Raw genomic sequence first — 13185 nt, 5'->3', positions numbered from 1 at the left:
GGAAGGGCATTGTCTGCAGTTAAGTTAATATGTGCCCATATGTTAATGCTTGTATTTATTGTTCATTAATGAAAAGCCTTTATTATTAGGGTGAGCGCTCTAAGGACATGTTGTAAGCTCGGACTGCACTACTGAGAGTGGTTCCATTATAAAAATGTGTACAGACGTTTGCAAAGTTTAACAATATGAAGCTACATATAATGCTCGCAGAATGCTCCCCGGTCAGATGCAAATATTTAAAGAAGCTTGAAAGCAAATTTGATTCTTTGCTTTCAATATAAAATGTTCACAAAAAAATGCAACTAGGGAATAAAACATTTTGCTAGAAGTACTGTGAAGTTTTAGGTACCATTTCTTTGAAATATCATTTAATAAAACATGTTGATGCATGCTAAAATATTCATACTTGAAAATCAGTGTAATCATTTTTTAAACAAGATAATGGTAAACACGTAAATAAACAAGCATTGGCAAAGCAAATAGGTCTGACATTGGAGGTTAGCCTCTTGGTTTTGTCAATGTGTGCCTTGTTTTGACATGGTTTCTGTAAAACTTCATTGTTCTGGGAGCTACTTGGCCCGCGTCATTATACCAAACATTGGCAAAATGAAAAAATGTTTTGGTCCCAAAAAGCACACATTGCTCAGTAGTCCCTGACCCTGAGCAAAACTACTTTATGTGCAGATATGCTGCTTGTAAAAGAGCAGAATGCTGTCACTCACAGTGAAACCAGTCAATAGATACATAGAATTTGACTAAAAATAAAAAGATTGGTTACCGTCAAGACCTAATTAGGGGCCCAATTCTTAAAGAAAGTCACAAAGTGTACCCTTGGTATATGACCTTGCATTAGTACAGCCTTATGACTTTCATGATTTTACAGAAGTAGGCTAAGAAATCTTACTCCTAAAAATAACTGTGAACTGAAGTTTAGCACATGCAAATACACATGCGTAGGGGAATATCGGTCTCATACCAGTATGTAATCTGCAGAAAGGTGGCAAAAGAAAGAAATTGATAATATTGAATCCGTACTACAGTATAAGCCCTGGCATAATCAGAGAGGCTATTATCTGAGCTCTAATATAATGACATTGCTGCCATAAACTGTCGCTGTGCTAACTGGCACCAAAAGGACAAGTGGATTTTTTTTTTTTTTTTTTTTTTTACTGGGCAACTATATTTATGACGCAGCCTGTCCCATGGACAAGTAGATATTGTATTAAATACCACAGCCCTGTACCGGATTTGAAGGGAAAGATCACATTATAATAAAAAGCTATCTTTGTTGATGCCTTCCAAGTAAACAAGAATTTCCGTTAGTAGCAAACTTTTTAGCTTTAATTTGCACACACTTGTATTCTAAAATGGTGTTGAAATAAATACCTTCATCAGTAGGTTTGTTACCATAACCAATCAGTTTGATATTGCGGGCAAAACCTTAACTGCCCCCAAAAGAGTACGACAAATTGTCTCCAATTAACGTGTATGGGGCACCCGAATCTGCTCAAACTTTACCTTTGTTACCACTAATCAGGATGCCACAACATGAGCCATCCGTCTTAATTTGCCTTGTCTCACACCTATAAAACACAAAATGATCAGCATCCTCTCTACTTTCTCTACTTCCTTTATTTGTGGTTTGTTTTTTCCTATCATGGCAGATTTGCATCTGCATACTCTTGCATTATGCCCCTTGCTTCTGAACTTATGAAACATTTGACCCATGGCATGACACCTTTCTCTTGACGCCACATGGCCATCCTGCGCACATCAGAAGCGTACAACTCTATTATTTTAGACTCACTCAGACTCAACACTACTAAATTTGCAATCGAATTTGCTTCCCTTTAGTCATTACTGTTTTTCACTCACTCAATGACACTATTGCCTTGTGTTAACTGCTTCATCCCTTTTGAAGTTGCTTCACATTTTTTTAGCAATATTAATTGTTTTGTCCAATGTTAATTACTCTGCTAACAAAAGTATTTCTTGAAGTTTAAGATTAGATGTCTCATCTAATTGATCTCTGGTCATCTTGTCATGAAACTACTGATAATTAAAAGGTAGCAGCTTATGTTCTTAAAGCAGAAAAACACACTTAAATGTGGCTACCCCAATAATTGCCCTTGGCTCAAAAATGTGAACCAGGCCACATACCATTCACATTCTTGCTTAAGTTCAAGTTCAGTTATTCAATAGCATTCTGGTATTCATCTATTTCTCATCCTCTTGGCCATCACTTAATAAACGTGGAGGTTAGAGAGTTAAAAGTATACGCCACTCTGCATTTAATCATTTAAAACAGCCAATTGTCTTTTACCAGTAAAAAAACGTATCCACCAAAGGCCTCAATAAAAGCTGCAAGATCATCTCCCCATTGCTCCCATTCGAGATGAGAGTCTCCTGGATAAGCTAAAAATACACTTACAGATGATACCCCTTACCTTCTTTCAAACCATATATCTCCACATGTAATATGTGCACATATAAATATGCTCTCTTTGGTTCATGACCCTCTGAAGGTTAGAGTTCAGAAGGTACAAATTATCCAGAGGAAGAAAGGCAATTGAAATTTTTCAGGAACCTAACCTAATACAAAAATAAATTCCATGGATTAGCAGCAACCTCCACCCACCAATGCTTGACTAACTTTTAATTAATAACATAGTTATCATATTGGTGTTTCCATCTACAGTATCAGTGCTGATCTCTCTACGAATTAGTACAAAATGCCATTCTGAAATGTTGATGTGATGATGTATTACGTCACAGCCCCCTCGCAAAGAGCAACCTCACGCAAAACCACTCATGATGATGCCCTGTGGCTGCAGACATGCTTTAAAAATACCTGATGTTTACATCAAAGTAAGGCAAAACTTAGTCACAACTTCTTCAGTAACTTCATGCACCGTTCACTTGGAACTCAGAGCTCCGAGATGCTGTCTAAGTTCTAAAACTCTATACTTCTTCACTCCAAGCACAAACTGCTTTCAACAAGTGCATTGTTCCTCCATCTCAAAGCACCTGCCTGTCGCTACTCATAATAACCACGCATACAAACTGGGTGTATGAATAAATTATAGCCTCAATAAAGGAAAGATGCAGCTTCCAGAGTAGAGGAATGCTCAAGCAGCTACTCTTTAAATTATGTTGCCAAGCGTCTAATGAAGAACACAATGACTTAAAAATAGCATCTCAGGCATGCACCATATCATAATCAGCTTCCAAAAAACTGTGACACACACTGTTATGAATGTCTAGTCCCTTATAAAATGTTAATTTTTATCACGGTGTCACTAGAATGGGCCACTTCTATTATATAAGTCACAGCATTAAAGTTATACTTTTGCTTGTTCACTTTTTGTTTCTCTGAGCTGACTGTGGTAGAATGGGAGGGCCCAGGAAATTCCCCTTTTGGGGAAGGACTTTGGCTAGTAGACTTTCCTTTATGATGAAGCTGCTTCCCCCCAAGCCATTTGCACCTGGAACAAACTAGAGACTAACGCAAAAGCCGCATGGCTAGAAAGGGAAATCTCTCCACTAACAAAATGGTCATTTTGGTATATACATTTTTCTACACATGGAGGGCCTAATTATGACTTTAGCAGATGGTTTTTACCGTCCGCTGAAGTCCGACGGTTAGGTTGCCGCCAGTGCGGCAGCCCTCCTGCAGGCCCCATTAACAGTTCCCCGCTGGGTCAGCGAGCAGAAACAGTGTTTCCGCCTGCTGGCCCAGTGGGAATGGCCTGCAACATTGATGGCGGCTCATAATAGAGCCAGCGGCAATGCTGTAGTGCGGAGGGTGCGTCAGCACCGTCGCGATGTTCACTATCTGCAAAGCAGACAGTGAACATCACGACGAGGCTGGCCAGGGGGGCCCTATCGCCGGGGCCCCCTAGGGCACCCTATCTATGCCAGCCTTTACATGGCAGTGCTACCGGCATGTATAACCTGGTGGAGAGGGGGGGTGTAATCCCCAGGGTGGCAATTAGGACCACCAGTCCGTCATGTGGGCAAGAACTGGCGATGCTGGTGGTCCCACCGCAGCACGATTGCCACGGTCATAATGTGGTGGTCAGACCTCCACCAAAGCGGTCGGACCACTGCCATGAACCTGGTGTCTATCTATCTATTTCCCTATCTATCGACTTCTCTATCTATTTTCTCTATCTATTTCTCTATCTCTCCCCCCCTCCCGCCACCCCCCTCTACTACCTATCTCCCTATCCTCTCACTCTACCTCTCTCCCTCACCCACCTCTACAATCCCCCCTCCCCTATCTTCACAACCCTACTCCTATCTCTCTCCCTAATCTCCAATCCTCCTAACACTCACCCTCCTCCACCCTATACCCCCTCCCCCAGCTCCTCTCACTCTACCTGTCCCCCCCCCTCCCTCGCGCTTTCCCGCCGCGACCTCCTGCACGCCCCCGCCCCCCAGCTCCCATTCGCCCCCAGCTGACCCCTCCCCCCCCTCCTACCTCTTATGGCGGCCGCTGCGCGACTGCGCAGCGGGCACGCCGCTGGCGCGCCGGAGGCGCGCCAGAGGCAAGCCCGTCTGCGCCCGTCTGCGCCCGTCCGCGCCTGGCCCGCGCCCAGCGCCACGACCCCTGGTCCCCAGCTCCCCCAAGCCCCGCTGATCCGCTACGACCCCACCACCCTCCACGCCCTCAACCCAGGGCGCTCCAAAACCTGCTTCCGAGCTCACCCCAAACGCACCCATGGACCCTTCGCCTGCAACTCCTGCAAACGCATCTTCCACCACGCAACTACCACGACCACAAGCCCACGCGCCATCAACCACCTCAAGTGCATCCTGATCAACGCTCGTTCCGTCCACAAGCACGCCGTTGAACTTTGGGACCTCCTGGACTCCACAGCCCCGGACGTCGCCTTCATCACGGAGACATGGATGAACGCCTCCTCTGCTCCAGACATCGCTACCGCCATCCCCGAAGGCTACAAGATCTCCAGAAAAGACCGCACCAACCAAGTAGGAGGAGGTGTCGCCATCATCTTCAAAGACTCCATCAGCGTCACCACCTCCACCGAAGACCCCCCCTCGCCGCTGAACACCTGCATTTTCAGATTCGCACCGACCCAAGGACCACCCTCAGAGGATCCCTCGTCTACCGTCCTCCCGGACCTCGCGCCTCTTTCAGCGACGCCATCGCCGACTTCATCTCCCCGCACGCCCTCGCCTCACCGGACTACATCCTCCTAGGCGACCTCAACTTCCATCTGGAACAAAACAACGACCCCAACACCACCACCCTGCTCGACAACCTCGCCAACCTCGGCCTCAAACAACTGGTGAACACCGCCACCCACATCGCCGGACACACGCTCGACCCTATCTTCTCCGCCAGCAAACACGTCTTCTTCAGCCACACCTCTGCCCTACACTGGACCGACCACAGCTGCGTCCACTTCACATTCCGACGCGAGACCTCCCACCTCCGCACTCAACCCATCCCTCATCGACAGTGGAACAAGATCCCTGAAGAGCAACTCTTCTCCGCTCTCGCCGCCAACCAACCCACCCTCACCACCGACCCCAACAACGCAGCTCTCAACCTCACAAACTGGATCTCCAACTGCGCTGACAACCTTGCTCCCCTCAAACGCACGCATCGACAGACCAACACCAAAAAACCTCTCTGGTTCTCTGACACCCTCAAAGAATCAAAGAAAACTTGTCGTGCCCTTGAGAAGGCCTGGCGCAAGGACCACACCGCTGACAACATGACCGCCCTCAAGAACGCTACACGCGAACACCACCACCTGATCCGCACTGCCAAAAGGAACTTTTTCACCGACAGACTAGACAAAAACAGCCACAACAGCAGAGAACTCTTCAGCATCGTCAAAGAGTTCTCCAACCCCAGCGCCAGCGCCAACGCCGTCACGCCCTCACAGGATTTGTGCGAATCCCTCGCCACTTTCTTCCATCGCAAGATCAGCGACCTCCACGACAGCTTCGGACACCAGACCCAACCATACACCACTGAACCCGCTTCCCCGGACATCACCCTCAACAACTGGACCCACATCAACACGGAAGAAACCAAATCCATCATGAACTCTATCCACTCCGGCGCCCCTTCGGACCCCTGCCCGCACTTCATCTTTAACAAAGCCGACGACATCATCGCCCCGCACCTCCAGACCGTCATCAACTCTTCTTTTTCTTCTGCTACCTTCCCCGAATGCTGGAAGCACGCTGAAGTCAACGCCCTACTAAAGAAACCTACGGCTGACCCAAGCGACCTGAAAAACTTCCGCCCCATCTCTCTTCTACCTTTCCCAGCCAAGGTAATAGAAAAGACCGTCAACAAACAGCTGACCACCTTCCTGGAAGACAACAACCTGCTCGACCCTTCACAAACCGGATTCCGAACCAACCACAGCACGGAAACCGCCCTCATCTCAGTCACAGACGACATCAGAACCCTGATGGACAACGGTGAAACAGTCGCCCTCATTCTCCTCGACCTCTCGGCTGCCTTTGACACCGTCTGTCACCGCACCCTAATCACCCGCCTACGCTCCACCGGGATCCAAGGCCAGGCCCTGGACTGGATCGCCTCCTTCCTCGCTAACCGCTCCCAAAGAGTTTACCTCCCTCCGTTTCGCTCAGAACCCACCAAGATCATCTGCGGCGTACCTCAAGGCTCATCGCTCAGCCCGACACTCTTCAATGTCTACATGAGCCCCCTCGCCGACATCGTACGCAAGCACGACATCATCATCACCTCCTACGCCGACGACACCCAACTTGTACTCTCCCTCACCAAGGACCCCGCCAGCGCCAAGACCAACCTACAAGAGGGTATGAAGGACGTCGCAGATTGGATGAGGCTCAGCCGCCTAAAGCTGAACTCTGAAAAAACGGAAGTCCTCATCCTCGGCAACACCCCGTCCGCCTGGGACGACTCCTGGTGGCCCACGGCCCTCGGCACCGCACCGACCCCCGCAGACCACGCCCGCAACCTCGGCTTCATCTTGGACCCTCTTCTCACCATGACCAAGCAAGTCAACGCCGTGTCCTCCGCCTGCTTCCTCACTCTACGCATGCTCCGTAAGATCTTCCGCTGGATCCCCGCCGACACCAGAAAAACCGTGACCCACGCCCTCGTCACGAGCCGCCTGGACTACGGCAACACCCTCTACGCCGGGACCACAGCCAAACTCCAAAACAGCCTGCAACGCATCCAAAACGCCTCGGCCCGCCTCATCCTCGACGTACCCCGCAACAGCCACATCTCCGCACACCTGAGACACCTGCATTGGCTCCCAGTCAGCAAAAGGATCACCTTCCGTCTTCTCACCCACGCACACAAAGCCCTCCACAACAAGGGACCGGAATACCTCAACAGACGCCTCAGCTTCTACGTCCCCACCCGCCCCCTCCGCTCCGCTGGCCTCGCACTTGCTGCCGTCCCTCGCACCCGCCGCTCCACGGCGGGTGGGAGATCTTTCTCCTTCCTGGCGGCCAAGACCTGGAACTCCCTCCCCACCAGCCTCAGGACCACCCAGGACCACTCCGCGTTCCGGAGACTCCTAAAGACTTGGCTGTTCGAGCAGCGATAACCCCCCCTTTCCCCCCTAGCGCCTTGAGACCCGCACGGGTGAGTAGCGCGCTTTATAAATGTTAATGATTTGATTTGATTTGATTTGGTCTGAAGACTGCCAGGGTCATAATCAGGCCCTGAATGTTGCAGTGACATTTTGACTTCACATGTAAAACTTATTGAGAATGAAAAATATCCTATCATGGAGGAAAGTTTCAACACTATTAAGGGCGTGTGTGTTAATTTCCTTTACAACTGACAAGAAAATACTTCAGTACCCAAAATTGCCACATATATGTCATAGTAATACATAACATGAATATACAATGAAAGGGTCCATAACAGTATTTAAAGATTCCTCTTATAACCAGTCCTCTTTCTTTGCTGCTTGCAGCAGTCAAGCCACTCATTTCTCTTGATTATTAAAGATTTTTAATTGAGTCTCAACTTTGTTGTTGTTTTTATAATTCTAGATTGTTTGATTTTGGCGCTTCGCCCTTGCTGAGTACTGTATTTTTTCTTGGCTGCTGTGAAGTCAGTAAAGGAAGTTGAAGCATAACCTGAGCCTCCCTCCTGACTTAGAATTATGACCTACAGAACGTACACATAGAAGTTTACAATAATATTCTAAATATAGAAAATAATGTTTATTTTAATGTTAGTCCAAGTTCAACATAAAATTTGCTAGTTATGGTCAACAGAATTCAAAAGCAATTTACTGCAATAGTTTCTGGCTTGTATCGTGCCTCTTTCTTTAATGTCTGTTCGATGGACTCCAAGGAGTGTCCCGGCATATGTACCTGGATGGCTCTTGGGGTTAGGTGCAGCACCGAATGTTACCTTTGCTGAAAATCATACTTTGTGCTCACTGGTTTCTTAAGACATGCCCTTCGATGGCTTGGCATTCTTTTGTTTAAAATGCACGCTGAAATGTCAGCTTTTCCTTAGAGTGCTTTCTCTAAGTGTACCCTAAATACCTACTCTAACTGTATCCCCCCTTTAACCTCCCAGTGCCTCCCCCCATGGTACACCCTTAAACTGCTGTTCATCTAAAGTGCATTTAAAGAGTAAACCTTATGTGATTTGTCAAGATTAGTATTACTGGAGTTTTTAACTGATGTGTGACTGGAAACGCATTCAGCAACAACCATTTACATTTAAGAACTGAGCATGGGCTGGTGGTCCGTGGCAGACGATGCCAATACTATCTTGTTGTTTACAGCATGTCTCTGCTGCTGCTGCCACTGCTCTCAAACAACTCCTTCATCTGACTCGTATCGGTGTGTTGGGCCTTTACTACACTTCTGCTTCTGTCCTAGCCCTAGGCTACAAGCAGATTAAGCTCTAGACTTAAAATGTTAGGGCGTAGTACCACTTATCTTCCAACAGCAATAACAATTTGCCAGAGTAAATGGGATATCCCGATTTACAGAACCTGGGCTAGTTAGAGCTTAGTTTTGTAGATGGTATTTGTGAATAGGGAAACTCCATTATGGTTCTCTCAGTCTGTAAATGCAGGAACAGGATGTAAATGCGGGCGTTCCAGAACGCTGACCACGCAGTGAATACGTACAAACCTGTAAGGTTAATGGTATGTACAAAAAAAAAAAAAACATTCCTTCCACTCTGAAAAAATATGTATGTGTACTTCTATGAACGGCAGGAGTATATTTTGTGTGAGAAACAAGAAGAAACACAGACATATTTAATGTGGATGCATGAGAAATATTTAGCCGAGAAAAAAAAAAAATTACAAATGCACATTTCCACATCATTACTCTATGCAGAAGGTTTTTATCTCGAACATCTCTGCATGAGTATGTTTTGTCCACTGAAATACTGCTTGAAATCTAAAACTGTTGTACATTACCAGGTGTAATCCTGAGACTATTTGTGAATCCCATTAATGTTGAGTATCTAGTCTAAATTGATGACCAAACCTGTGTCAGTAGAATTCTGTTACATATTTGGGTTTGTGATTTGGCCCGAGTATCTTTCTGCCCATCCCTCAGTCTTCGTACATATTTGTCTGTCAGCCTATTAATGTCCTTCAATCTACAAACATGTCTGTCTATTTGCATATTTGTGTAGTTATGTAATCTCTCTTTGTATATCCATGATCAGAAACATTCTACCTTTTGGCTGGCTGCAAATGTACTTGGCTTCATATTTGTGCAATTGTTTCTCTGCATGTTCATAATCTGACTTATATTTTTCCCCATTTACCTAAACGTTTGTCTGCCCTTAAACATGGATCTATTATGCTACCAGCCCATAAATGAGCTTAGTAATAATGCATCTACTACAGAAATCTTAGAGCAACCTGCACGTTTTGTGATTCAACTCCAGAGATATGACTCAGAGTTGCATCTCTTCAAGGTCATTAAAATGGAAAAATGAATAACGCAGAGATGCATGTTGCTAAAACTAATAACAAAGCTAAACGGCAGCCAACGCCAGATTAACTGTTTTTTCCAAAACCTGTTTGCGATTCTCAGACAAGGACGTGATACTTGCTAACACCATATAAAAGACACCATTATATTGGTATAGTCAATAAATCTCATGTTTACAAAATTAGAGGTGTTCAATGGGTGACGTTAAGAGCCTACGGGTGCCTGGGTCAGTACAGGGTGCTGATGTGTGTTCATAACGAGAGCACTTGAAAAGTCTAGAATTAACTGAAGGCAGTGCACATTTTATACAGTGCCTTTCATTTAGTTGTAACCATGTTCAGACCACATGCTCCTCCAGACCTTGGCGTCTCAAAACACATTGAGTAATGGTCACATATGTATCAATTGTGTAATTACCACTTTAGGCAAAGGTGTGTGCAGGAAATGCATACCTGTTGACATTTTGACAGCACTAAAGAAAAAGAAAACGACGTGTTTAGAGGCGATGAGATACAGTGTGTGCGAGCGAGAGCATGATGAATAGGAACAAACGTAAGGAAGTATGTGCAGAAAGATAGTGGTGAAGATGACGTGTAAGGTATGTAAATGGAGGATTTGAGAAAACTGCTGGAAGAAAAGGTGCACGTTTCTAACAGAGTGAAGAAAGCAGTGTGAAGGGGAACATAAGCGATTGTGACACTCCAAAAACCACTACCTCTGCATAAACCACATCAATATCTCATATATATATATATATATATATATATCACAGTCTTCTATTTTCAGAATTGGAACACTGTCAATTCTAAATATTCCCAACAACAATATCCTTGTTGTTTCTCATGTATGTAATACTACTAAAAAGCACTGGTAGAGCCAATAATTGTGGTTGTATTTGGCGACTGGTCATTGTTATGCGAAATGTACTTTATATTTGGAGCTACGGATTAATCAGACTTACACTCAGTGGATGCAAACCCGCATATGAGATCAAACACTCACCTTGTCTGGATCCACCCGAGACATTCCTTTCTTAGTTTTCATTATTCCTGATGAAATATATTGTAGTGGAACTGCAACTGTATAGTGGAATAGTCTTCACTCTACTAAACAGCTACCTATGAACAACCCAAACACAGTGACAACTTTCCCTTGGGCACACACAGCTCCCCTACAAACACACACACAAAATACTAATTATCTAGTCCTTGTCTAAAGTAAAAACTCATAAACACATGAACGCTTATTATGAATAACCAACACACTGCATGCACTTTATCTATGAATGCAGGCCACGATAAGTAAGTGTGGCCTGTTTACGCGTTCTACTCTCCCATTCCTACTGGCAGACAACACACTCTGCTCCCATCTTTTCAACGACCCCTTCACAAGCCCCTCCATGAAAAACCCTGCAGGTTTCAGGGAGTATATACAGTGCGCATGCTCAGAGCTCGTGACGCGCAGCAGCAGGAAACGCTCAGAAGCGACACGGACGGAGTTTGCGACTTTATGGAAAGAGAAGACAGACTAGCGACTGTAACCATGGACACGGGGCATCAAAAGTGTAACCCCCGAAACGGACGAAAGACTAGGCATTTCAGGTCAAACACCGGGTACACTACCGCATTGGTTGTGTTCCGCAAGCATCGGCAGAGTGCTTTGTGTGACGGGAGTATCTCAGATAGTCAGGGACTATCGATCACGTACGCTGTTGTGTCGGAGGAAAATCCTTCACTCTGAAGAGGGTCTCTGTAGCGATGTTACAACTGCGCATGCGTCGGGGAAGGAGTCGTTTCTCCGCGCAGGCGCAGTGGCTCCCAACCTGCAGTTGCACAATATAGTGAAGAGTCAGATCAGCTGAGATCATCAGTGATCAGGAACTGGTCCTGTCTGTGACCCCTGTCAACACCAGGCTGCCTGCAGCACCCGTAGCCATGGGGCGACAACAGCCAGCACCGGTGAGTACAGACTGCCTCCTGGGAACCAACCTATCGAGGTCCATCCTATGAGTACCCCTCAGGTAACTGAGTAGTACCACAGCCAATGCCACCATATGGAGTACGATCCTGTGCTGTGAATGCTACACCAGTATAGAGCACCCTCTGGGCATACCCCCTTGTGAGTGCCATGCTGGTGAGTCTCACTCTGTGAGCACTCCTCCTCAGAGTTTGCCCATCACGAGTACCACTCTCTAACAGTAATAAACACAATTAACATTGACTACTGGCCTCTAAGTGCCACAACAGTTAGTAGCACTCTCTCACAATAATAAACACAAATAACATTGACTGCTGCCCCTTAAGTGCCACTCCAGTTAGTAGCACTCTCTCACAATAATAAACACAAATACCATTGAATGCTACCCCTTAAGTGCCACTCCGGTTAGAATAACTCTCTCACAATAATAAACACAAATAACATTGACTGCTGCCCCGTAAGTGCCACTCCAGTTAGTATCGCTTTCTCACAATAATAAACACAAATACCATTGGCTGCTGCCCTGTAAGTGCCACATCAGTTAGTATCGCTCTCTCACAATAATAAACACAAATAACATTGACTGCTGCCCCGTAAGTGCCACTCCAGTTAGTATCGCTCTCTCACAATAATAAACACTAATACATTGGCTGCTGCCCTATAAGTGCCACATCAGTTAGTATCGCTCTCTCACAATAATAAACACAAACACAAATAACATTGGCTGTTGCCCTGTAAGTGCCCCACCAGTTAGTAACGCCCTGTGAGTGTGGCCACATTGAGTACCTTCTGTGGGTTTTCCACTGGCGTTTGGTGCCCTTTTGAGGGCCGCCCTGCCTATAGGTGCTGCATAGCTACTACTTCCCGGATGGGCATTGTGGGGAGAAGGAACTTGGTGTAATAAGCGAAATACCTTGGAACGAACAGTTGAGACTACAGGGAGAGCAAACATAAATCCCTCTAGGGTGACCACCTGGCATTGATGCAAATTCTGGACAGGAGTTAAAAAAATTCAGGACAAAGAGTCAAAATTCAGGACAAAAATTCAAGACAAAGGGTCAAAATTCAGGACACAAATTCAAGAACAAATGTCAGTTTTACAGACACACGCAGGGGAGGCAATGCCTCACTATGTTGTCAGTGAATTTATTTATTTTTTAACATAGCACTATTTATTCACTGTGGTCTTTTTGTGATTGCCTCCTGGTATGCTACATTCAGGTGTCACATTACGTC

The 13185-nt window shown here is 45.9% G+C and overlaps 2 protein-coding genes across 5 annotated transcripts in view; one reads left to right on the top strand and one right to left on the bottom strand.

Annotated features, from left to right (window-relative positions):
* Positions 1–13185, bottom strand: part of LOC138286355 (zinc finger protein 845-like) — a 367802-nt gene that overhangs the window by 95767 nt on the left and 258850 nt on the right. Inside the window, exon 20 of the mRNA XM_069226512.1 lies at positions 11680–11794. Coding sequence (XP_069082613.1) covers positions 11680–11794 — 115 coding nt within the window. The remainder of the gene's footprint in view (positions 1–11679; positions 11795–13185) is intronic.
* Positions 11776–13185, top strand: part of LOC138286606 (zinc finger protein 135-like) — a 61220-nt gene continuing 59810 nt past the window's right edge. For 2 of the 4 annotated variants that reach the window (XM_069227033.1, XM_069227031.1), the window contains exon 1: positions 11797–11930. In XM_069227033.1, the coding sequence (XP_069083134.1) occupies positions 11907–11930 (24 nt within the window). In that variant the 5' untranslated portion in view covers positions 11797–11906. Of the gene's footprint in view, positions 11931–13185 lie in introns of all 4 variants that reach the window. The other 2 variants (XM_069227032.1, XM_069227034.1) reach the window with 2 other exon arrangements.

Source organism: Pleurodeles waltl, chromosome 3_2 (assembly GCF_031143425.1).
Source record: "Pleurodeles waltl isolate 20211129_DDA chromosome 3_2, aPleWal1.hap1.20221129, whole genome shotgun sequence".
In the NCBI taxonomy this organism is placed as follows: Eukaryota; Metazoa; Chordata; class Amphibia; order Caudata; family Salamandridae; genus Pleurodeles; species Pleurodeles waltl.
This window is presented reverse-complemented; position numbering and strand designations above follow the sequence as displayed.